A 25,655-nucleotide genomic window follows, 5' to 3' on the forward strand; every position below is an offset into this window, starting at 1 on the left:
CAGGAAAGTTGAAGGTCTAATTATAATTCCACTCCACTCTGCTATTTATAGGCTGTGATCGGCATAAAAGCACAGGGAAGACTGGCGGACATTTTGTGGGAAGGCTAAATTTTGTAGTAGGTTATTCTCAATAATGGCGATAATAATCACAAGACAACCTTGTATTTATGTAGTTCTTTACAATTTGCAAGATATTTTCACAGATACAATCCTTGAGTCTGACAAATATCTTACAGGGTTGATGGGAACAGCAGGTATTACTATCCTCACTTTACATCGAAGTAGATTTAAGGCCCAGGGAGCCAAAGTGCTTTATCGAATCATCCAAACAGTAACAATATATCTCTTAATATTAAAACTCAGTCTACTGCACTGGGCAGAAACCAGGGCTTAGATGTAGGGTTACCCTAGGAAAGGGAGATCAAATGGGCTGGTGGGGGCACTGGTGTGACCTGGCTGGGCGCAATTTTTTTTTTTTAAATGTCTGAATCAGGGGGTCACTGTGGACCAGCGTCAGAATGCTGCTCAGAAGTCCAGGTAATCAGTTCCTGAGCATCAGGAGACCAGGCAGGAGAACTGGCAACACAGATCAGGAAACTAGACTGGGCCTTCAGCCTGAGTGGAAACCACAGTTGTATTTCCCATCAAGAGCAAGATGGCAGTACCTAAAAGCCAACTAAGAATGACACTTTGGTACTCCCATTCTAAAGTGGGGCAACACAGAACACTAACTAGAGCACAAGAAAAATACCAGTAACTACGCCAGTCACTGAGGTATACTAATAACCACCTTACAACTAATGTTTACACCCTTTTAAGGCCGCAGTAAATTCCTTGTTTCCTTAATCATTTGTAATTCACCCGCTTCAGATTTTCTATGTGGTACATTTCTAGATCTGGATTCCACTTCCTGAATTGCTGGTTCAGCTTTTCAGTCACAAAATATGTCTTTCTTCTAATAATTTCTTTTAATTTTTTTTTTTCCTTCTACAATGCTTCTTCTTTCATTTGCAGTTCGGTAAAATACTCATTTTCATTTACTGTTAAGAGTTTACGTAGCCTGAAACAAACAAAAGAGAAAGAAGTTAGAAAAATTTCTAGGTTTCCTCAACAGTGTTCTGAAGGGTTGTAGTTCCAGGATGTCTGCATTTGTCTTTTAAACGTTTGGGGTCACTAGTGAGCCTGGGTAGACTCCATCCCACCCTCTCTGGGAGAAGAGACACTAAAAATGGTGCCCGGTGCCCTCCACACCAGCAAAATTGGGTAAGAGTCCGACGACGTGCTGTGATGTTCAGAGCTGACCATCAGAACAAGTTTTCAGAGGCCTTCGAAGGGAAGCCCGTGTACAGCCGACTGCCTTTTTAAATACCATCTCCGGTTTGGAGGCTGTGGTGCCATGCTCTCACCTTGGGAGAGCCTGGCAATTTAACTATGCTTTGGAGTTGTCTTTTTCTCCATTATTTGAACAGAGACAGTTGCTTCCTTTTCACTTTGGCCTACAAACTGGCCTCGTGCAGGGCAGAGGCCCCGCCCCAGGGCAGCAGGGTCAGCCAGCCACCACAGGTGAGGGTAATGATTCTCAGCTGGTTGGAAGTCGTTCATCCAGAACGGCCACCTGGCGGGCCCCTGGAAAGACAGGAGGGCTGGCCAGGTGTCCAGCACTAAGAGCCTCAGATTTCAGTCACCCCCTCAAAAGCCTACAGAAATGATATGCATGGGTCCTTCAACAGAACTGATCCTGATCCTGCCACCCACAGCCTTCGTTTCTCAAGTCAGTCAGTAGACACCATTACCAACATCAAGACACACACCAAAGAAATGTTAAACATACAAATCAATAAGTGGGACAATAAAAATCATTTAAAAGTAATTTTTAAATAGAACTGCTTAGTCAGAAACTAAATTTCCAATTTTTTCTATGCTCCAACAAGGTTCTCACAAAGACTGGATTACCCATATTTTCATGAGTTCCATTCAGCATTACATTCCATGACAAATTTCGAAAGGCATTCACCACTTGTAATACACATTGATACATTAAATAAAATCCCATAGGCCATATCTTAATTTCTGTATCCCAGTATTAAGTACAGTGCCTACCATGGGCCAGGTTCTCAATACCTGAATAGCACAAAGACAGATGAGACCAGCAAGTTTATTCTGGACGAGCGGAGTGGAATTTCTGTACTTGCTATGGTCTTCAGCTTTGCATTTTCATTAATGTAGCTTTATCAAGTTATCCTCAGGTGAGTAGTGAGACTCTCAGGAGCTGATTCGTGGCAAAGTGGCTTTGTAGCATGTCACCTTGGCTAGGCTGTTTCCCAGAACTCCATTCTCAGTGTGCTTCTTGGCTAGGTCAGGCCACAAGAGGCATTTTGCCTGAGAACTGGAGAACAGAAATGAAGTAGCATACTGTTTTCACACTTGGGAGAGGTGAGAGGACACCACGTGCTGCTGCAGTTCACACACGCTGTCACTCATTTGCTGGTTCACCCCGTTGGTGTGGGGCAGCAGATAGGCCTGCAGCTGCTCCATCTTCCCTGGGATCTTCTATCAGTGTTTTTAATCTTGGGCCAGATGCATTAACTGTGAGGAAAAGCACCAGTTTCTTCTGCAGAATATCCACATCACAGTGGGAGACAGGAAGAGACTGATATGGGTGTTCCAGGCCATCCACACTGGTGCTAACTTGCTTGTGGGCTCCAGTGTGTCATCAGTCTCCCACACTTGATATCCATCTTCCCTTCCCAACTGCCTCACTGCAGACTTCAAGCTCCAGCATTAGACAACAGCCTGGCACAGACTGTTTAATCTGCTCCGATAATCACACAGGTTCAAATCCTTCTGACAAACCCCTTGAAATACATATGTAAATCATCTACATCTTGGTGCTTCTGCTCTTCTGATTGTACCCTAATTCACTCATACATTAATAAGATTCTTCACTCAGGAGTCAGAATGCCAGTCAAATAAATTTTCCTTAGAACATCACTGTCAGAATTACGAGAATACTAGGGTGCGGTATTGGACCCTAGGGGGGAAAGCAGTAAGATTACCCAGTCTTGGCTGGGGCTGGGCTAAATAAGGTAAGGCAGAGGACCAGGAGAGGAAAGTGGCAGAGAACTGTATCTTCTGAGTTACAAATGGGAAATGACAAATCCATATCTAAATTAACTACTGCTGTAGGGCTGGGACTAGGTAAGGCAAGGGAGAATACAAAATTTAAGGAGGCACTGTCAGTCTTGGCCCTATAAAGCTAAATAACAAATTACATGTCTGATCTTTTTGGCATGTTATGAATGAAGCATGCTGACTGAGGTAAGGCTGAGCCAAGACTGGCCCTAGAACAGAACTCGAGGCAGGATTTAGCCTTCTAGTAGACATTTGGGTTGAGGGGCAGGAACCAAGCAGGGAGATCATGAGAAGGCAGGAGACACCTATTGCCAGATGGGCCAGGCTGGCAGCTTTAGTTCCAAAGATGGTTCTAAGGTTGGGCAGTCAGTCTGACAAGCAAAATGGACAGCAGGCAATGAGGACACCCTTTAGGGTTTGAAAATTATTATGCAGCATATGGGGCCAGTGGTGAACCCAGTTTCTACAAGAGCTGCTCTGAAAACAAGGTGACCCCATTCATGTAGCTTTGGCACTCCTTAAACCATGCTAACGGTAGGAGTATAACGGATTTATACATTACTTACAGTAATCTACTGTATTTTCAAAGTCACTGAAAACTATCACTGCAATATTACACATTATTGCACATAGGATTGCAGTTAACAGTTTAGTGCCTTAAAGAACAAAGCCTTTATAGCCCAAGTATAATTCTAGCTTTACCAACTGGCTATTTGATACCGGGAAAGTTCATCTCATCTGAGTCTTAGTTTTTTCATCTGCAAAATTGCACAGGTCAATGCTGCCTAAAAAGACTGCTTTGAGGACTCAAAACATTGGATCCAGAAGCTCAATGAACAGCAGTTACTGTCTTTTCCTCATTTATTCACATTGCATTTTCAATTGTTGTCTCCCTGAGAAAATGTTTAGAGACACTGCCAGGTCTCATCAGAAGCCACTTAATTTAGGCAGGGGGCTTAGGTTGTTTGTGGTGGCTTTAACTGCATTCTCTTCCCTGCCAACCTCAACCCCTCAGTCCAATCTCTCCTTTGGGGAGAAGATGCGCCAACTTTCTATTCTGACATTTACAGCTGCTTCCTGTAAGTTTGAAGTACTGAGTAGGCCTGCTCAAGTTTGCTGGGAAGTTTTCCTTTTAGGGTTGACACACACAGCCCTGCAAACAAACTACAGTCCAGTCCCTAGGAGATCAGGGTTGTCTTGTGAAGCCGGTCTGCAAATATCACCTTGAGTTCTATAGTCTGCAGAAGCCTCCAGTCTAGTGCTTTCTAGCTCCAGGGTTTTTAAGGTCCTTGGACCTAGAGAAGAGGGAGCAGGTCTGTATGTTGAATGAGGTTTGCTACGTATAAGTTGGAGTATCACAAAACCATTTCCTACTGTTCTGCATCCTCCACCCATTCATACTTAGTTATCCTCTATCTCTTTTCTTCTTAAATAGTACCAGTTCAGACAGCCCCACATCTTCTCTGTAACACATAAACAGAGAAATGATAGCTCAAGTAGGGAACCTGTGTCTTCTGAAGGCCAAGCTTTATAGGACTCAATACCATCACCACTAGGCCCCTCAAGCTGCTGTGTACCCAATACAGCTCCGTCATTAACTATGTCATACCCTGGGTATAGCTGGAGGGATTCTGGTCTGCTGGAACTGGATTGTAGGAACAACTGTCTTTGAAGTGATGTGCAAGCCCTTCTGTAGAAGTCAGCATTCCCCAGTTTTACTCCCACCATCTCAGGCTTTATAGGCACCTACCCTTATCCTACTGCCAGGTCTAATGGAAAAGTTCTGTACAGTACCTGAAACAGTAACCTCAACAGGAAAGGCTCAAGAAACATCATCTAAGCCCCTCCAGAGGCTGCTCTGGGAGGCACAGGACAAGCCAGAGGTCATGCAGCTGTGTCCACCTAGAGTCAGCTCCAGACCCACACTCCTACCCTATCCATCACTCAGGTTAGCCCAGCACTATCTCTGTGATATCCCCTTTCTACTGTCTGACCATAAGCAGCGGTCTCTCAAGAGATGCAAATGGCCTTGAAGGCCTCAGATAATAATCCTCTGAGTAATTACATAATATTAATTGTGGCCCTTATAGGACTTTAAGGTGGTAGAGACCAAATTTTGCACACAATTATTTTTCTTTAAATTTCATTTTAAAGAGCATCAGGTCTCTTCCCTCTTCCCCAAAATGAGATGCTGATCTGGAATGCTATTGTACCAATCTCAACAGAAATCTCTTAAGGTGCTGCAAACCCTCTGCACTTACTTGCAGCAGATAGACCTTTATCTCCCTCTGCACCCAGTCAAATAGCTGGCTGTACTTTCAAAATTTAGGGTCCACATCTGGCCAGCACCCACCCCATCCCCACCCTTCACTGTGTGGGGCACACCTTGGCAACCAGGCTGCTGTGTCCCGGAAGCGGGTTCCACCCAGGCTGAAAATCTCCGTGATCTAGGAAGAATTAACATCATGGGTCAACATGGCTGGAGGGGCTAAGGCAAGATCAGGGCAGGGACGGGTGTCCCCCAGCACTGACCACGGGTGTGCCAGCCCCTCCTGCCTCCTCCTCTGGGGCCGATTCGGAGACACAGCCATCCTTGTTCTCCTCCTTTCCCTCCTCAGGGTCAGGTGGCTCTTGCTTCACAGGTGGAAGGCCCGGGTCTACTGCCTGGGAGAAGTGGGAAAGGGCAGTAGTTAGAAGGACAGGGTTGGGCTGAGAAAAGTCCCTATCAGCCAACCTGTCACTGTGTTAACAGATTTCACTTCCTTCACAGTTCAGCACAGAAACGCCAGCTTGTGCCTATAATCCTTTTCCATTCCTCACAGGTCTCCATTTTCCTGCAGCAAAGTGGGCAAAGCTAGTTGCCTGTGGATAATTGTGCAGAACAGCCACATCAGCGTACCTATCACTCAGAGTGCGACCATCATAGCTCAATGTCACTCTGCTTACAGACCACCCATTACAGCACCAACAGAACATCTATCACTGCCCCCACCTTGCTAGGGCAGTCAGGCTGCAATGTGGGAGAAGTCAGGACGGCTGTGCCCGGTGTCCACTCTTCGTGGGCATCTGCCTTCTCTTGCTTCACCTGAGGTAAGGCCACAACCCAACTCAGGCCAGAGCACTGGGCCTCCTGCATGAGGGAGGATGGCAGCAGACATAGCCTCAGCTCTCTGGCAGGAGGCTGGGTGGCACTGGGGAAGGGAAGGGTACAGTGGGCCCTCACCTGCAATGGGGCTTCTGTAGAAGCTGTAGCAGGACCCGGCACCTGCACAGGACTGCTGGCGCCCTCCCGCAAAAACACAAGGTCGGTGCCAGGTGGAGGCAGCACAAAGCCACCACCAGCTTCCTGCTTCAGTGGAGCCTGGGCACGGCCTGGTCGGGCTGTGCGTGTAGCCAAAGGGGACTTCATAGTAGGGCCCAGGCGGGGCCGCCGAGCAGAACCTGGCCTCTTTCGACGAGGGCAAAGTGAGGGCGATCCTGCCCATTCCTCAGACCCTGACCCGGTACTGGGCAGCAGCCGCTTCTGTGAGGAGAGATGGGGTACTATGGCCACCGAGTGCCTTGACCAACCACACCCACCCTTCCCTGTTCAGCGTGCCTGCTAACTTCCCATTAGTCCCAAAACAGAATTTCCTTATGTATTAGCCCTGATTGAGCCTGCCAGTCTCCCATTAGCAATGCCTGTGTAACCTAGACTCGCTCACCCCAGCACAGTGTCTACTGCAAGTCCTTGGCTGGAGCCACTGCACCTCCCAACCACCTAACAGGTCTGCCCACCACTCCCAGGCACTGGAGTACCTGGCCCAACCTATCCCATCCACCTGACCCTTCCTGCCCCACCCACCATGGCAAATTGCAGGCATTGGCGCCAACGACACTTCTGGCGCTTCTGGTTGCTGCCCCCGAATTTGGGCTTGTCGCAGCAGAAGTCGCAGTGGCCACAGTCCATCCGCCGTAGGCAGGCTGCACAGGCCCCGCACTTGCGGTTCTGCCGGCGGTTCGTGTAGGGCTGCTGGGGTGGGGGGGGGGGAATGGTGGTGCTGTCACTAGGACTAGGAGAGGCTATTCTCAATGCCCATTCCAGTGTTGTTCCTGGTGCTCCATTAGTCCTGCTGGGGGAGCTACTTGCATTTAGCCTCAGTCTGCTGACTCCCCATTTATCACATTTCAGGCAGGGGCAAGTTCAACATTAGCCACTATTAAGGTGACAGCTGGCCTCCAATGCCATTAGGACTGTGGCTGCTTCATCACGGTATCATCACAGTGTCTGCTGCTCTCTGACCAGCTACCAACATAATGTTTTTGACTCCACATTCAGCAGGACTTTGTTAGCCCTCTGTTTGCTCCTATCAGTTGCTGGCTCTATCTGTTCATCCTGCCTGAACACTAGTCACTAAGCTCCCTGCTCCTCTATTAGCTCCTCCACTGGGTCTGCTGGTCCTGCATTAGCCATCAGTGTCAATTCATCTGACATTAGGCACTGTCACTGCACTTGCTGATCCCATATTATCCCTTCCCCATTACTGCTTATCCTATTCTAATACCCATTTCTGAGCCTTGTTGTGTCCCTATTAGCAACTGCTTTTGAGAGTTTAACCAAGCATCTAGAGTATCTAGGCTTATCCATATAGGGTGAGGCCACTCACTAGCTCGTCCTCGTCTACCCAGTAATAGATGACTTCGGCAGGTGGTGAGGGCACCAGGGCGCTGGCATGCTGCAGAGGCAAACGGGGAGGGGTCAGGGTAGGTACTGGGTAAGGTCAGGGCTGTGCTTTCCCCCTGCCCATCAGGGCCTTACCAGTTCTGCAGGCTCTGGCGGCTCTGTTGCAGGAGGTGTAGGCAGTGCCTGAGCTTGGGAGTGCCGCTGGGCAACCATCTTGGATTCAGAGCCTCCCCTGCGGCGGCCACGTTTACCCTGAGAGAAAGTCAAAAGAATGGTCAGGGCTTCATGGCACCAGTCAGACATAGGATCCCCTGGGAATACACAAAGCATGCACGACAGACCAGGGATAGTGTCACATGCATATAGTACCAGCATTTGGGAAGCTAAGGCAGGAGGATGATATGGTCAAGGCCAGCCTTTCCCAGGATTTAGTGAGAGCCTATCTCAAACAAACAAAAAAGAACAAAAGCATGCATGGGACAGGCAAGGACCCTTGCAGTGGGAAACTCACAGCAGGGGGAGCCACAGCCAGGGGAGGGCGTCGCTGACATCGTTGACGATGGCGACTGAGCCGGTGAGCAAGGTGCTGGCAGACAAAGGCAGGTAGGCGGGTCAGGAAGGTGAGTGAATGATGGAAGAGAAAAGAAGATATGAGGTGGACAGGGCCAGGTTGAGAGGAAGCAGCAGTGGCGGTAACTTTTACAGCAGAATGAGCTCTGGCCCAGCCTCGGTCCCGCCAGTGCTGGACCCTCCAGCCTGACTCACCCGAAGGCAGCGCCGCTGCACACACCTCCACTGGCGCCTAAGACCAGGGCGGGGAGGGCGAAGACAGACTCGGCAACGGCCACAGTCCTCTTGGGTCTGACAGCCCCGGCACACTCCACACCCTCGGCTCTGTGGGGGGCCGGAGGTGTGATGCAAGGGATCAGGGCTACTGGGGCCAGAAACTGGGGTGAGCCTAGGGCCCACCCCACCTGCCGAACTCACCCTCTCCACAATTCGGAGGCAGCGTCTCTGCTCACACTTGCAGAACAGCCCTGAGGCCACATCATGGGGCAGTTGCAAGAGGCAGGTGGAACAGGCCCCACAGTCCTTGGTTACTCGGCAGGCTGTACACTCTCCACAGCCCACACGCTGCCAGAAATGAAGAGGGCATGAGTCATTGGCCCAGGCAGAAGAGCTTCCCTGTCGGCTGACCCAATATCAGCTCCCATCACCATATCCATCAGTCCCCCATTAACCTCATCACTATATAATTACTGATTAGCCACCAATGTTGAGTCTACAATGTCTGACGGTCCCACTAACTTCATCCATATGTCTATTCAGAGACATCCTATTAATTCCTCTTACTATATCTTACATGGGCAGATCCCTATAAAAAGACTCACATACCCCATGAACTATCACCTCTTTCAGAACCTCTACCAGCCCCATCATCTCTTGCTCCCATTGCAGGGCTGTGAGAGAAAGCACACTGTTCTTACCTTAAACATCCTCTGCTCCCGGTTGAAAGCAATTCTCTGTGCTGAGAGAGGGAAGGAAAAAAGTGGGAAGGGAAGAATAGGCAACTGGCTTCCCCCACTGGCTTGGCCGAATCCCTTTCACTGCTCAAGCTCTACCTATACTTCATAGTTCCTAAATCCAGCCTCCCACCATGCCAATAGCCTCTCTGTCCTAACATCTACCAATCAACTTCCAGCCTAGCTTGACACTAGGCCTGTCCCAGCTTCTGTCTCCCAGTGTCCCATCCCAAAGGGGGTCAATCACCTCTGCAGTCCTTGCACAATGTCTTGAGCCGCTGCCTTCCAGTAGCATCCCCTGAGAAGCTGATTCCACAGTTCTCACAGCACCTGAGATGGAAAATAACAATGTGGGGCCCTAAGAGCACCTTTGGTTTCAGCCCTCTTATAAGGCTCAACTTAGGCCAACACTCACCCAGGTGCAGGGACTGAAGCTGGGGCTGTGTCAGTATCAGCCTTTGTTTCATCTTCTCTGGTCTCCTTCCTGACTTTATTCTTTTGGGATACAACATGTCGTTTCTGAGCCTTGGCTGGCTTTGAAGCCTTCTTTTGTTTCTTGCTTGGGACCACCACAGGACGGGACTGGAAATGAGGGTGAGGACAGGAAAAATGTAGGTCAGCATATGGGTGTTAGGAAACAGTCACCCCTGCCCTGGGCACCCCACACTGTGAAGTACCTTAGGGGCTGAATAGCACAAGATGCCTTGTTTGAAGTCGAAAAGGCTGAGATCACACGCAGGGCCCAGGTATCGGGTGAGCTCAACTTTGCTTCGGATCCTGTCTCCTGTGGGGCTGGGGATGGGCCAGGATGAGTTGGTACCTGGGTAGAGCCAATGTCATTCTACCCATTCAACCCTTTCACAGCAGGATACAGGAAGCAAGCTGGAATGAACCTGGGATGCCCACCTAGGTCCTACTCAAATAATACTAAGTAATGGGAATATATATAAAATATAACTAATACCAGCCTGTATACAAACATAGTCACAAGCTGTACAATGTTTTGATCAATGATAAACCACATACTGTACAGCAGTCCAGTAAGATTACAATAGATCTAAAAAATTACTACTTTCCAGCAACACTGCTGCCATTATGTCATGGCACAATGCATTACCTCCTGTGGGGAAGCTAGTGTAAACAAGCCTGTGCTACGAGTCACAGAGAAGTACAGCAAAGATAACTATAAACAATACATACTTGGTAAGTATGTAAAGATAGGAGTCCAAGGCTGGCCTCATTAATTTTTACGTACAGTATTAAGAGACCACAGGCAAATGATGGCAAACCTTCTAGAGCCAAGTACCCAAACTATAACCTAAAAGCCACATACCTATCACAAAGTGCCAACACTACAACTAAACCTGAATATCCCAGTTTCTCAGCTGGTTTAGGGTTATGCTTTTATTACTTGAGTATATTCCTATTAAAACATTTACTATAAAATAGTATACCATGTTAAATGGGAAGTAGCCTTATTCATGCTTATTTTAAGTCTTGATTTCATCATTTTCTCTCATGCTTAATTTTGTTTCGTTCATCACTGCCTAAGGAGCAAAACACACATATATGTGTTATGCATACACACACACACACACACACACACACACACACATCTAGATGATATTTTGATCAATGGTGAACTAATATACAAAAGCAGTCTCATAAGGTATTGCCTAGTGACATACATGGTACTTAGTCTGTGTAAGTATATTCTATAATGCTTACATGATGAAATTGCCTGCCATGTTCCTCAGAATATATCCTTGTCCTTAAGCAATGCATAGCTTTATCATTTACACCATCTAGCTTTGTGAAACTATGCTCAATGATGCTGGCACAAGGAATTCACCTAACAATACATTTCTCAAAATGTATTTTCATTGTTAAAAGCAACATGTAACAATATAAATGGAAACAGCTAGGCAAGGCAGTATAAGCCTATAATCCTAGCCACTTAAGAGACTAAGGCAGAGGCTGGGTAGATAGCTCAGCGGTCTAAGTACCTGCCTGGCAAGTATAAGGATCCAGGTTTGATTCCCAGCACTGCATATGTACCAGCCCCGAAATGGGGCATGGTGGCACATGCCTAAATTCCCAGCACTGGGTTGAACCAGGAGGATCATTACAAGTTCAAGCTGCATAGTGAGGCCCTGTATAAATAAATAAATAAATAAATAAATAAATAAATAAATAAAAATTATACTACACAGCTCCTATGCAAAAAACAAACAAAAACAAACAAACAAACAAAAAAACACAAAACAGGACAGAAAAAGATGCTAAGGCAGAAAGAATGAGTTTGAGACCAGTCTGGGAAAATAGTGAGATCTGGTCTCAAAAACTGAATTACAAAACAAAAACCCTGGTACAGTTGTACACAACTATAATACAAACTTCTTGAGAGGCTGAGGCAGAAGGACTGACTAAAGATAGGAGTCCAAGGCTGGCCTCATTAATTTTTACAAACAGTATTAAGAGACCACAGGCAAATGATGGCAAACCTACTAGAGCCAAGTACCCAAACTATAACCTAAAAGCCACATACCTATCACAAAGTGCCAACACTACAACTAAACCTGAATATCTCAGTTTCAGTTTATGAAAAAACAACTCATATATTAACATCTTTTGTCTTAAAAATAGAAAAACACAAGTAACACACATGCCATAAGTTTGCCACCAGTGCCACAGGACTGCTGGGGCTGTAGCTCAGTGGCATGGTACTAACCTACCATTTCTGTGTAACAGAAATGTTTAAAAATTATACAAAAATGTAACTACATACAAAATATAAGTATTTGACAATGGGAAAAAGTACTCCCTGAGTCTATTTATTTCTTTGTGAGGCATTGATTGTCCTTTACAATAAACTATCTTTTCAAGAACATTTGTAAAGCCAACAATCTTGGAAAATAAATGATGGGGACTACTTCCAGAGCAAGAAGAATGCATATTTACTATCCTAATATTACAAGAGATATAATTCTATAAGCTCAGTTGTTTCCCTGTAATATGATCCACACTGCATGCAGTACATGTTACTTGACCATCTTCATGTCATTCATTAGATGGAGACTGGGATTCAAGGTGCTAGCACAAAAACAAAGACGTTCTGGATCTTGCTAATGGCGTTAGAAGTCTCATGTTTTCTACAAGCATCCACAGAACTGTAATGAACATACCTGCCTAAATAGGATAAAATCTCAGATCCCATAGTTCTTGACAATTACAACTTCTGAAAGTTTGTATAAATACGTGAATGTTTAAAAGTTAATTAAATATGAACAAAAGTTAACTATTTACAGTTCTACTATATTTCTTTTAGGGAAATAGCAACTTTGACAATGAAAATAAGGAGCGTAGAAAGTTTAATAACTATCACTACGAAGTCTAAAATCATGTAAGTATTTATAAACATGTTTTTATTTTTATAGTCAATTCATGTTCATGGTAGCTAGGGTTCTTACATGGTAGTTATGGTTTTTAATGCTGCCATGAACCCTGAATTAGGGAATAAGGAATCAAGCTTCTTAGGAAACACACAGGGTTAAGTTCCAAGAAACTTTGGTCACATTTTCTATAACTCATTAATTACATAATACTGTTATAAATAAGTGTTTAATGGCACCTTTCTTGATTTATGTATTTCTATAAACAATTGCAAGGTCTCTGAAGGATTAAGGCTGAGGGCTACAGAGAATGTTTTTGTCACAAAGGTTCATCTGCCAATGTTCTCATCAAACAAGTCAGCCTCACTGGCACTGAGAGTCTACTCAACATGAAGCAAGTATGTTTTAAGACGTTTCCTCCACAGATTCCTCATCTATAGCTGCACAGCACAGAAGTTTAACATTTTTCATGCCATACCACCTTTTGAAATGTGCCAGCCAGCACTACTGAGATAGGTTTATATTTTCCTAATACTGGGTAACATCTTTCACTTTCCTCATAATAATGCTGCACAAAATGTATTATTGGTTATTTCATGGCTCCACAAACGTAGCTGCTTTTCCTCAAGTAATACAGATGTTATGTTCTGTACTTCCCAGAGCAGCCTCACATACATACTGGCAAGTTTCCTCTTCTTTTTCTGGATGTACCATGTTTCTGATTTATTAATATTGAACTCATAGGTAACCATTGTAACTCATGCTCAAATGAAACTTATCTGACAGGTATTTTCTCCATAAGGTATATCGCATCCTTCCTGAACTAAAACACTAGATGGCAGGCAGTTCAGTGCTTTATCTGGGGGTCATTTTAAATAGCAAAATCATAATAACACACAAAAATGAGAAAAACGTGGCACTAAACAGACCACATAAAGGATGCTTATTTACAGTATGAAACCTGACCCAAAAAGCCCTTCTTGGTTTGGGTATATGTGATAAGGTGACTCTAATTTTAACTGCTCTGTGTGCCTGTGAATAACCATGAAAGTACCATGTTAACTTTGGTTCCATAAATTCTATTAAGTAGGTGAAATTTCAAATATGAAATCTCTGAATAATGGGGATTGACTATGTGCATAATTTGAAGTCTATCCATAAATTTAACCACATCTTCTTTTAACCTAATCTAACCAGGCTCACCCCTTCCCCTGACTCTGCCCACAACCCACTCAGTACCTCTGGTAATAGGTGTCTGAGCGACCACAGGTGGCCCCTGACTTGCGATAGACTTCACGTCGCTTCCAGCCAGGGCCCAGGGCTGGGCAGTCCAGCCAGTCCTCAGCCATGGAGGCCTCAGGAATCAGCAGCAGCCTGCAAGGTGGGAAGGGTGAGGTATGGGAGAAACTGAGGCTCTAGAGAGAGGTAAGCTGCCCAACTCCACACAGACCACTGGTATCTTTTCTCTGCCTAACACCTGCCAGACGAAACAAGTTTATACACAGCAGGGAAAAGCCCATTCCCATCCTTAGTCTTCCCTGTCTTGAAGGAGCTCTTCATTCCTCCTCAAATCTGCTAGCTGTCATTACTCACCACTCAGACAGAGAGTCCATCATTTCTTTCCACCACAAAACCAAGACCCTTTTATTCTTCTCCCTCATTCCTGTCTTTTGCACAGGAGACCCCTCCTGACTTTAACATAGGGATCATATCTTTCCTCTTTGTCACCCTAACACCCTCATAGTTACCAGCCTCAGCCTGAGAAGGCTCACTTCTCTGATCTCTTATTTCTTCTCATTTTGACCTTAAAGTTGCCAATTTTTCTCTTTAAGGATTTTAACTTCCCTACTTGTTCCTCCAGGATGATATTCTCATAATTATCCTATCTCAGGATTACGACTTCAACTTCCACCGCATCCTCTGTGAGCAAGCCTCCTGTTCCTCCATATCAGTGCCCTGAACAGCCCCCTCATTCTTCCTATTCCTCAGTTGGGTAACCTCCCACATCTCGGTACAGCTCAATAGCTCCTCTAGCCTCAATTTCTGTTCCTTCTGTGTTTTGATCCACAACTGCCCCTAACTCTATCCCTCTCCTGTATAACCAGAAAGTTGGCTTTTTGCCCTTCAATGTTTTCATCCACCATTTCTCTTCTCTATCCGGCTGAGAAACCCTGATTTTTCCTTCTGCACTCCAAACTGTTCCCACTTTCCTCACCGTTCATGTCACAGGACCATGACATTTCTGCCAGCCTCCTGATGCTCTATGCTTTCTCCATATGAGCCCCCCATTTCTTTGTGTCATCAGCCTAAGTGCCCCTTATTTTTCCCTCTAAGCGTCGTGGACCTCCACTTCTCTCTCAACTTGGACGGCCCGGTGTCTCCCTCTGCATTTTCTAATCTCCCCCATTCCGCCCGTCTTCAATCCGAGATCCTGATACTCCTATCAGCATTCTGAGACACATTCCATCCTGTCCCTCGTCTAACTCCCTCTGTTCCTCCTTTTTAATGTGCCGACGCCGCCATTCCTCTACCTCCTCGGCCCGAGGGCCTTTCATTCCTCCCGTCAGCGTTCGGAGCCTGCATTCCTTCCCACCCTCCGCCTGAACGATCGCTACTCCTAAGCCTGTCTCACCAGCCTGGCACCAGGCCCGTAGCTCCCGCCGCTCTAGGGCCTCGGACCCATGGTGAGGGTCCCGCCCGCGCGTCCCGCCTAGCTCTACTCTTCCTCCTCCGCAGCCGCCTCGTCGAAACCGTAGCAGTCCCCTCCGCCGCTGTTCGTTGCTCCCGGAACCGGAAATCCTCCGCCTCCGGGCTCCGCCCCCGACGTGAAACCTGGGCCCCGCATTGGCCGAGCGCGCCCGTCCCGAAGCGGCTGCGGCCCCGGAGCGCGGAGGCTCCCCAGCAGCGCGCGCCCTTTGCGCGCTGCGCCTGCGCACTAACGCCAACCGCTGCTGGCGCACCGTCGGGGATCGAGGCGCCTGCGCTGCCCGCTTTTCCCGCTGGCGCATCCGCCTCCCTGCGGTCCAGTCTCAACCTAAAAAGGGGCGTGCGGTGGGTTTGCGCCACACCGTGCCGCTCGGTCCTCGTCTCCGCGAGGAGGCAGCAGCGCCAGCGACGTGCTGGCCTAGTCCTAACCAGGCCGACACTCGGGCCACCCTCCCAGCGGTACCCCAGCCCCTCGTTTAGAGTCCCAGTTAGAGGCCCGTCTTCTTCCCGAGCGGCCCCAGGCGCAGGGAGGCGCGGCGCACAGCAGGTAGACTTAGGGAGTGAGGCGTCAAGCCCCAGAGGCCACGCTGTGTCCTGGGGCAGGGTGCCTCGGGACTCCCCGCACATGCTAAGTGAGTTCTGGACGAAAGCCCGTCCCCAAAGTAGGGCGAGAGACTGCCCGGTGCACCTCCGCCTGGCATGGGAAGCCCGTCCACCATCGCGGCACGAGTACTGACCAGCGGTTACCAGTGCCGCAAGACGAGGCTGCGCACAGGGTTCCTGGGCTCATCTCCCTGGGCAGGTAGAACTGCACAGCCGAGGGAAGCAGTTGCTGACTAGATGCTCATAGCCTGGGATACTGCGGCCTCCTGCACAAGCGTGCCATGGCCCCTCTCCTGCAGGGGCTGAGAACACAGCTGCAACTGCAGTGAGCATTAAGACCATCAGGAGTTACCTTCCTTCATTCTTCAAAATTTTATTAACAAAATGCAGGGCAGGGGGAAGGCAAGGGTGAGTAGACGCCACAGTCTCACCCAGGCACAGAGAACAGAGAAATGGGACAGACACGGAGGAAAATGCTGAGAACCTTATGTAAGGGCAAATGGATAGTCAAAAGGTGGACAGGTACAGGGAGAGAAGGAACAAAAGGAGACTCAGGGCCACTCTCCCGACTGGAATGCACGGTGTGAGGGGCTCTGGGCTGGTCAGGCTCAGCGGTCAGCACTGGAGCGCAGGTCAGTAGTGAGCGGGTCATGCTGGATGGTTTGGTGCAGCATCAGGGCCAGCAGCCCTGCCCGGTTTGTCATGGCCGTCCGTACATTGCGCTCCTGTTCAAATAGCTCATCCAGCTTGTACCACTGTCAAGGGAATGGAAGAAGCCATGAGAACCAGCTCCTGTTGCAGCTCCCAGCAACCCTTGCCAGCATCAACACCTACCACCCGCACGCGCTCCAAGTCCACTTCTGCACGCCGCAGCTTTTCCCAGCAGTAATGTCGATTGCACTGGCGCTTGGGTAGGCGGCAGAAGTCACCTGTGAGCTCAAAGACGTCACGTACAAGGGGGCACCCACATACCTCATCGGCTGGCACCTGTAGAGAAACCAAGGGTGGGGATGAATAATGGTGGTGAGGGTGAAAGAAGAACGGGACAGTGCTCAGAGAGAAGGAATGGAGTTTGGGGGCAGGAAGAAGGGGAAGAATTGGAGATGAGTCAGGGAAAGGGAAATGAAAGCTACCAAATAGGAAAAAGGAAGGGAAGGAGGATGAGATAAGGAGGGGCAGAATGGGGGGAATTGAAGGAAAACCTTACTTTGGGGTCCCGTGAGTGCTCGGGGCATAGCACCTGGAGCCGCTTACAGTAAGTTTTGCTTTGAGGATTATAGACATCACAGAAGAGTCGTGTGGCCCTAGGAGTTTAAAGATGGTAATGGAGAGTGAGAAGAGCCCCACCTATCCTTGCTCATGCCTGTTTCCTGTCTCAGCTCCACACACATTCCATTTCTGACCCCAGCTTCTTTTCCCTCCTATAACTCCCTATGGCACCCTCACTCACCCTTCAATGCGTGTGGGGTACATGGACCCAAAGGACGTCTGGCTCTCATACTGGAGGAATGAACACAAATGGAGGTAATTGTGAATGTGTGCTGCATGGCCTCCCAATACACCCCCAAACAATACATCTGTCCCATGGGTCCACTGATACTCCCACACCATTTACCCCCTAGGCTGACACCCTGACCTTGGCATAGCAGCGCTCCATGTGGCGCAAGGCAACACGTGGATTGATGGGGTGCCCGCAAGAGACGCAGAAGATCTGCAAGTCTGTGTCATCACTGTCATTCTCATTGCTCTGCATGGGGTAGAAGGAATGATGAGGCCAAATGTGACCAGGTATTCAACCTTGGCCCTGCCAGGTCCATGCTTTCTAACCTCCTCATCCTCGCGCACAGCCTGCTGCTTGGCACGCAGAATGATGGCCTCAAGCTCGTGGAATCTGCGCTCCATTTCCTGGAGGCGAGTTCGGGCACTCTGCTGCTCTCGGCGAATGCGTTCTAGCAGCTTCTTGCCATGCTCTTCAGCAATGCAAGGGCTCTGTTGCCACTGCTGGATGCGCTGGGGCAGGATCTCATAGATGCGACTGCAATGAGGCAGTGAACAGAGCAGGCAAGGAAGGTGATGATTAACAAAATGGGTTATGAAATGGTGAAAGATAATAGTGAACAGCTAAATGGTAGGTGGATGGGCAGATGGTCACTGAATGCTGGATGAATGGGCACATGAATGGATAGGCAGACAGATGTGTCAGAGGCTACTCTGACAGATGAGTAACCATCCTGATGCTGGAGATGGCTGACTGGTAGATACAGAAGGGCTCTGCTCATGCCCTACTCTGTACTTCATGATTCTTCTAGCCCCCAAGAAAGACTCACTTGGCTGCCAGCTTCATGCCACAGTCATCTGAGCAATACTTGGAGCCTGGCTGAGCAGCACGCACACAGCCAGGTCCCAGGCACTGTGGTAGTGATGCAGGGTCCTTGGCATCAGCCCTCTCTGGGTGTTTCCATTTATCCTTGTGTTTCTGTTTCTGCCGATGCCGCTTATATCTCTCCTCCTTCTATGGGACAAGATAGGTAAGATCACAATGAAATAAAGTCATCCTCAGACCTGTCTCCCACTCCATTCCAGCATCTTCTGGCTCTTGCCCCATCCAGCCCTTGACCTTTGTACCTCCCTCTCCACCCTGCTCATGCCTTCTCATACCCATTTTACCCTCTCCATCACCTTCTTCTCAGACTTCTTCTCCCGGCGCTTTACATGCTTCACTTTCACTGCCCTCTTCCTAAGTGCAGGGTCCAGGAATGGAGACTCTTCTGTGTCACTCATCCAGGGCTGTAAGGAGTGTATACTGACCATCTGCCCCACTATGGACAAACCCACCAACCATTCACTTCCCAAAGTAACCCTGCAAACTCTTTGCTTTCCCCTCTTCTTGTAAGAATCTCTCCACTTTCATAACCTTCACCCTTCCACGAAGGGAGGTTCCTAGTGCTTACCAGGCCATGGTCATCAAAGGCCCCTGCACAGAAATCTTGGTATAGGTCAGGATCCAGCGTTAGGTCCTCATCTGAGAGTGGCTCAGGTGTGGCTGTTGCCTCAGGTGGTTCCTTGACAGCAGATGACGCCACTGCCCCCTCATCTTCACGGATACGGCCCAGCTTCTGTGATGGCTGTGGCTGTTGTTGAGTGGGCGGTGGCCGGCGGGGCCTTGGCAAGGACTCTGAAGGTGTCACCGGCGAGAGCTGCAGGGCAGAATCTCAGGACTGGCCCTGACCGCCCTGCCCGCATGCCCTGCCCCGCCCTGGGGGGCTGGACTCACCGAGGAAGGGAAGTACTTGTACGATTCCTGTGCCGGCAGGAGGAAGGCCTAGGTCAGCCCCAGATAGATGGAGGGTACCCCTGCCCTAACCCCACCCTCTTCATTTTCCCTTGACACACTTGTCTCCATAACCCTCACCATCAGGACATGCTCATCCCTGCCTGCTGTCCTGAATTGCCCAACCACCTATACACACCTGGGTCTACCCTGCTCATCTAGGGTTCAGGGGTTCTTCTGCCAGCCCAGCACATTTAGTCATGTAGCATTCATCTACACATGCTAGGCCTTCCCTCCTGCCTGGATAAAAAAATCAGGCTTCATCCCACCTGGGCCCACCATTTCTAGTCTCAAGTGGCCCTACCTGAACCTTTCAACCATGTATTCCCACCTGACCCTGACCAGCTCCATCCATGCTCACCCGGGCTCGCAGCTGGCACTGGCGCAGCCGGCACTTCTGCCGGATCTTGTTGGGGCCCCCAAACTTCTTCATGTCACGGCAGAAGTCACAGTGGCCACAGTCCTCTGTACGCCGGCATGCCTCACACTCACCGCACATGCGTGCTGACCTTTTGATCTGCTGCTGCTGCTGGTGATGCTAAGAGATGTTGCCCAGTACAGAAATCAGGAATTTAGGCATGGCCCAAAATGGGACCATTGTAACCACCCCAACCACTGCAACTCACCTGACTGGGTGTGGCCACCAAGGGCTGTGGAGATGATTTGTGGGGTGAAGTAGAGCCCCGAGCAAGCATGGCCCCAACCCCTGTCCCTGATCCTGCCCGGCGCTGCAGGTCTGGATCTGGGACAGGCCTCTTTCGCCCTCCACCCTCATCCCGGGGCTCACTGCTGTCCCGTTCATTGCCATCCCGCTCCCGTGACTTTTTGTGCCGATAGCGAATCTCCAGCTTAGGATCCTTCTCTGTGGGGTAAAGGGATAGTTGGTCTGGAACATGAGATTTTTTTGTTTGTTTACTGAGACAAGAGTCTCACTTTGTAGTCCAGGCTGGCCTCAAACTCTCAGTGATCCTCCTGCCTCAGCCTCCTCAGTGCTGGGATTATAGGCATGTGCTACCATGCCTGGTAAAAAGGGACAATTGGTATGGAAGACTTCAATTGTACCAGAACCCCTTTCTTTTTTTCTTTCTCTTACTCTCTGCCTACCTGTTCTGCCCCCCTGCTCCAAGGCAGAATTAGTTACACCTTAGTAAGCATGTCAGTGTAACAGTGCAGTCCACATTCAAGCTTACCACAAACCAACAATCACTCAGCCTACAAACATGTATCTATCACCTTCTATCTAAGATCCCTTCTATCATAGCTCTTCCTCCTTCCTGGTAGCCCATCCTGCTCTCCATAGGCAACCCAGCATATGCCCTCACCTCGGCACTCCCGACAGTACCACTCTCGGATGGCCTTGGCCATCTTCTCAGTGATCCGGATGCAGTCCCCATGGAACCACTCATTACAGCTGTCACATCCGCTGCAGAGGATGGGACAGATGGTAAAGACGTGAAGGGTATGCCCAACTGGCCTTCCCAACCTTGCTAGATGTCAGTTCTACCAGTCTCTCCCTAACTTACATCATGAAGCAGTTGATGTCAGGTTTTCGGCAGATGCAATAGATGGGTGCATTCTCCCCATTCTCTGACTTGCTGTCCTCCCCAGCGTCTGGAGGCTCTGGGTCTGAACCATCTCCTTCCTGTAGGGCATCCCCCATTATAGCTCCTCAGACAAGTATCATCTATCTCCCCAGTGCAGCACCACCACGCTTGCCATAGCTTCCCATTCTGCCTATGAATTGCCCACCACAGCTCCTGACCACTCTCTGTAGTGGTTCCCATAGATTCCCACCACTCAGCCAGCTACTTCATTACTTGCCTTGTAACTCTCCAAAACTCTGCTGTCTCCCTGCCAAACACCCTATCCTCACTCTCATAAGTTCATCACGCCTTCCTGTCGTGATCAGAAGTCTTAACCGAATCCCATCACACAGTTAACGCCTAAATTATTCTGCACACTTTCCCTCTTGATTCCATAGATTCCACCCGGATCACGGTTCCCTACATACTTGTAGCCCCGACACAGACAAACCCCTTATCCCTCTGTCCAAACAACCCCCGTCACAGTTCCCCACAGAACTGCCGTCTGAGGTACCTGCTAAACTTTCACTAGGGACCCTGTAATGTCTAAGCACAGACCACACAAGGTTCACCCCACACTCCAGCGTTCTTCCAGACTCCCACCATACGGCCCACAAGCTCGGCTTTCTGCTCACCAAAGAAACCCCGCGCATCTGCCCAGACACCACAGTTGTAACCTCCCGACCTCTACCACCAAGCCCCTGCCCGAACCCCCAACTCACCATATCTCTCCGCTCTCGGCTCACTCTCACACTCCCGCCGGAGTCCCACGAACCTGCACAAACACCTCGGCGGCGTCCGCGGCGGTTGCAATAGCGCCCACAACTACTTCCGCTACTGGTAGCACCTCCCGGGCACCGTACTCCTCCTGCGCATGCCCAATGCGACGGCTCAGTGTCAAACAAATAGGTCGCCCACTTAGTACCTCGGAATGTGCCTTAGGGGCCACCGTCTTGACTAAATGAGTTCATATGGTTACCGAATTCTTACGTTCGCGGGAAATATGGTCGCACCTATAATGTTGCTTTTCTGACGGCACTGCCATCTTGTAAATCGAGTCCGTACAGTGGTTGCTTGCAATTCCCCGTCGTTAAAGGCAATATGGCCGTACGTACTTTGTGACTTCCACACAAATGTCGTCATCTTGAAATCTGATTCCGTCAGGGGACCGACTTCCTGCTCTCTTAGGGGAAACATGGCGGCGTTCTAATCATGGATTTTACATGGTAGCCGCCATTTTGGCAGCCGATTCCGTACAGCGGCTGCAATGAGCAGCTGCTCCAGAAATTCTCCTTGGATCAAATGTCATTCATTCCTCCATTCAAATACTTTCCCCTTCGCATAAGTCAGTGAGACAATGGCAGGTTGTGTGCCTTACCTAGGCAAAGGAAATCATTTTCTCCTGTGATCTCCAACGTCACCAGCCATTATTTCTTGGGCTTTCAATCCATGAAGTTCCTCAGCCAAGCCTGGTGTGCCCTTCTATTTATTTTATTTAAATGTAATCCTGAAAATTTTATTTTAGTTCTATAAGTTGAACAACAACCTAAGTATGGCACACATTGCTTTTTTTTGGTTGTTCAACATGTGGGATAGAAGAAAGAGGTCTGCAAATTTCTGTCAGGGCTAGAGGACGGAGGTTCAGGGCAGTCAAGTTCTTCATCATTCCAGTCCCATGATCTATAGTTAATTTTAAGTTTTAACAGTTTCATCTTAGTTCTTGACACCATTGGAGAAATAAATAACTTGGAAAATGACATCACCACATCCTTGTGGAATGTGTCACAATGCACAAGGACGAATTAATGATGCATGCTATCTTTGCCTACTAATACAACTGAACAGTTTGTTGAACCCTTCTACCCCCTCCCTGCAATGGCTCTTGGCTCTATCAGAGTACTTATTCTGGGCAACTAGATTAAAAGTTTCATGGATGGTCATTCTCACCCTTGGCTTAAGCTTCTTTTCTTACACATATTTATGTGGTGTTCTGTTTTACATTGACAAAACATTTCCAAATATTTTTCTAAAAGTTGCCATAAATGTTTTAAATATAGATTTTCAGGTTTATTCCTGGTTATTGTTATAACCTGACCTTGCGCCGTCTTAGTGAACCATGTCAACTGCTATAAAATGTATGCCTATCTCACAGAGCTTCTGTTTCTGCAAGCCACACCCCAGCCTTGAATTCCAAGAACCCCTCCAGACCTCTAACCATATCTAATCTCAACAGCTGCCATGTCTCCTTGAACTCCCCGAGTTGTACCCCGCCTGCTTTGCGGTTTTAAGCTTTATAAACCCCAGGCTCACCTCCACACCCACTCCCCTTATCCCCCCGCGTGCACTTAGGTACTTTGTGCTGAGTGTCGCCGCTGGGTACCGCTAAAATAAAGTGCTTTTTAAACTTTTGAGCCTGCCTCATTTTTGAGGTACAACATTTGGGGGCTCGTCCGGGATCCCCACGGGAATTCAACTCTCCCGTCCAACATCTCAAGGTGCCAACAAGGTAAGATAACAGGCCTTTCATTGAATTTGATGTGCACGTTTCTTTCAGCTGCTGGATTTTGTGTTCCGCCGCTACGGAGGGGATGCCCTCCGGTTTGGTTTCTCTTTGAGATTTTATTTTGAGCATGTGCTGGTTTGGTTTCTTGGGACGAATACATCCATTTGGTTTCCCTGGTCCTAATCCCCTTTTGCCTTTACCAGGTCATTCAACCGTACTGGAAGGAAGGACCTTTGCAATTGTGATTGTTTTGTGTTTTGTCTCCTGTCTCATTGTTACTCCTCTGTTTTCAACCATGGGACAATCACCGTCAGTGTCTATCTGTGTCCTTGGCCCCCTTAACTGTAATTCTTAATCATTTTAGTGACTGAGAGGAGCGAGCAAAGGGTTACGAGAGCCAGTCTTTCCTGGCAAACTGCGTACCTTTTGTGAACACGAATGGCCATCGTTAACTCCCTTCTGGGCCGGAAGGATCTTTTGTCAAAAAGATCAAACGGTCCGTCAGGCGGTTTTTGGACCCCCGACTCACCCAGACCAGATTGCCTATATCCAGATTTGGCTTAACCTCCTCTACGATCCTCCATCATGGCTAAAGAAGTTCCTGAGGGCCACAGGGCAACAACCCCAGAACCCTCCTCTCCTTGCTCCTCTAAAATCCCCTAAACCCCCAGAAAAACCTCCAGTTCTGTCCTCCGATGAGGAGGACCTCCCTCCTCTCCTGCTTCCCCCCTACCATCCTCTCCCTTCTGCCCCCTCTCCTGACACTCGACCTCCCAGCCCCATGCGAACTTGGAGCCGCCAGCGACCCGAGAGTCTGATCTCCCCTGATACCACCCAGTCTGGGAACCTTCCCAACCTTCCCTCAGGCACTCTTCTTCCCTTAGGGGAGGTTTCAAATCCTGGTAACCCTCAACAACCCCTTTTTACCTTTATCCCCTTTACCTCCTCCGACCTCTACAATTGGAAGCACCAGAATCCTCCCTTTTCTAAGGATCCCCAAGGTTTGATTACCCTTCTTGAAACTATCTGTTATACCCATCGTCCCACTTGGGACAACTGTCAACAACTCCTTCAGACCCTCTTTACTTCAGAGGAACGTGAACGCATTAGGGTGCTTGCACGAAAATCAATCAAGAGACCGGATGGAGAACCACATCAGACCCCGTCTGTCTGGATTTTGTATTCCCCTTGTCATGCCCAGACTGGGACCCCAACACGGACCGAGGTAAGGAGGCTCTCAATCGGTATTGCCAGGTCCTATTGGGCGCCCTTAAAGGTGCCCTAGGAAGCCTACCAATTTGTCCAAAGTGTCTGAGGTTAGACAGTTGGCTACAGAATCACCTGTGGGCTTCTTAGATTATAAGAGGACTATCATATTTATACCCCAATAGATCCGGAAGCACCTGAGAATGCAGGGGCTATTAATATAGCGTTTGTCACCCAGTTGGCCCCAGATATAAAGTGCAAATAACAGAAAATTGAGGGACTTGAGGGAATGCCCCTTAGTCAGTTAGTAGAGATTGCACAGAAGGTATTTGATAATCATGAAGACCCCAAGGATCAAAAGCTGACCAAAGTATTAGAGGTACTGGCTGACAAGGTTGTCGGATCTCAACCTCGTCTGGACAAGGATCAATGCGCCTGCTGCAAGGAAAGGGGACATTGGCACAAGGACTGTCCCAAGCTCAAACTAAAAGTCCAGAAAGATGCCAAGACCTTGTTATCCCACAACTGAGGGAGTCAGGGCTCCTCTGGCTCCCTAGAGCCCCAGCTAACCCTAAATGTGAGGGGGCCAACCCATCAACTTCCTGGTAGACTCAGGGACATCTCACTCCATGCTTACCCAACCCCTGGGAACCCCCCACTGGGAGGTCCATGAGAGTTTTGGGAGCTACTGGATAAGCCAAAACCTACCAAAAATTATAAGCTAAACTTTCACGGCCTGGCCAAAAAGCCATCCAACATGAGTTCATTTGGGTACTGGAGTGTCCTGATCCCCTCCTGGGTCGAGACCTCCTACACAAATTAAAGGTCCATCTCACCTTTGGACAAGAACAACCAGGGGTCACCCTGGGGACAGGTGGCCCCTCCCAAATTAAGATTTTGGCAGTCTACCCTGAAGGAGAAGGTTACCTTCTAGAGGAAAACCCTTAACGGCCACAGACTGTAAACTATTAACCCAATGGCAGCAAGAAATCCCGGGATCATGGGCAGAAAAC

The 25,655-nt window shown here is 48.6% G+C and overlaps 2 protein-coding genes across 30 annotated transcripts; both read right to left on the minus strand.

Moving 5' to 3' along the window:
- Positions 1-146: 146 nt before the first annotated feature.
- On the minus strand, positions 147-15,511 carry Mbd1 (methyl-CpG binding domain protein 1). Of its 26 annotated transcripts, none has more exons than XM_023714834.1 (18): positions 15,343-15,510; positions 13,950-14,084; positions 9,996-10,110; positions 9,734-9,900; positions 9,566-9,648; positions 9,283-9,323; positions 8,783-8,929; positions 8,561-8,689; positions 8,307-8,381; positions 7,931-8,047; positions 7,779-7,847; positions 6,977-7,144; positions 6,356-6,655; positions 6,125-6,262; positions 5,665-5,796; positions 5,518-5,579; positions 4,356-4,427; positions 974-1,060 (listed from the first exon to the last, which is right to left on the minus strand). In XM_023714834.1, exons 2-17 carry the CDS (start codon positions 14,057-14,059, stop codon positions 4,388-4,390), a joined length of 1,893 nt encoding a protein of 630 aa, XP_023570602.1. In that variant the 5' UTR covers positions 14,060-14,084; positions 15,343-15,510; the 3' UTR covers positions 974-1,060; positions 4,356-4,387. The 26 variants fall into 26 exon arrangements, 25 of the variants coding, with proteins under 25 accessions (XP_023570591.1, XP_023570582.1, XP_023570635.1 ...); XR_002821023.1 differs by having other exon boundaries at positions 977-1,060; positions 2,122-4,427; XM_023714823.1 differs by lacking the exon at positions 4,356-4,427 and having other exon boundaries at positions 147-1,060; positions 6,977-7,141.
- An 869-nt stretch (positions 15,512-16,380) lies between these two features.
- Cxxc1 (CXXC finger protein 1) lies at positions 16,381-22,010 on the minus strand. 4 transcript variants are annotated; one of them, XM_004623652.3, is made up of 15 exons: positions 21,656-22,010; positions 20,874-20,992; positions 20,673-20,773; positions 19,977-20,212; positions 19,712-19,888; positions 19,294-19,320; positions 18,971-19,216; positions 18,687-18,806; positions 18,347-18,531; positions 17,847-18,054; positions 17,656-17,766; positions 17,470-17,519; positions 17,227-17,323; positions 16,854-17,006; positions 16,381-16,774 (listed from the first exon to the last, which is right to left on the minus strand). In XM_004623652.3, the coding sequence occupies exons 1-15, from the start codon at positions 21,656-21,658 to the stop codon at positions 16,628-16,630; spliced, it is 1,980 nt and encodes a 659-aa protein (XP_004623709.1). In that variant the 5' UTR covers positions 21,659-22,010; the 3' UTR covers positions 16,381-16,627. The 4 variants fall into 4 exon arrangements, with proteins under 4 accessions (XP_004623709.1, XP_023570703.1, XP_004623710.1 ...); XM_023714935.1 differs by having other exon boundaries at positions 18,678-18,806; positions 21,656-22,009; XM_004623653.2 differs by having other exon boundaries at positions 18,699-18,806; positions 21,656-22,008.
- Positions 22,011-25,655: the final 3,645 nt, after the last annotated feature.

This window comes from Octodon degus, unplaced genomic scaffold (genome assembly GCF_000260255.1).
Source record: "Octodon degus isolate 3935 unplaced genomic scaffold, OctDeg1.0 scaffold00003, whole genome shotgun sequence".
NCBI lineage: Eukaryota > Metazoa > Chordata > Mammalia > Rodentia > Octodontidae > Octodon > Octodon degus.

What these genes read in the sequence shown, in the direction of transcription:
- Mbd1 (XM_023714814.1), bottom strand. Translation starts at nt 14,059, where the DNA reads ATGGCTGAGGACTGGCTGGACTGCCCAGCCCTGGGCCCTGGCTGGAAG. An exon ending in TGTGCTATTCAGCCCCTAAG is followed by an intron (nt 9,901 to 9,995) that starts GTACTTCACAGT and finishes CCTCATTTCCAG; the next exon opens with TCCCGTCCTGTGGTGGTCCC. An exon ending in AATGCCTGCAATTTGCCATG is followed by an intron (nt 6,656 to 6,976) that starts GTGGGTGGGGCA and finishes CTCTCCTCACAG; the next exon opens with AAGCGGCTGCTGCCCAGTAC.
- Cxxc1 (XM_023714935.1), bottom strand. An exon ending in CTGTGCGCGAGGATGAGGAG is followed by an intron (nt 17,767 to 17,846) that starts GTTAGAAAGCAT and finishes TACCCCATGCAG; the next exon opens with AGCAATGAGAATGACAGTGA. An exon ending in AGCACTCACGGGACCCCAAA is followed by an intron (nt 17,007 to 17,226) that starts GTAAGGTTTTCC and finishes GTTTCTCTACAG; the next exon opens with GTGCCAGCCGATGAGGTATG.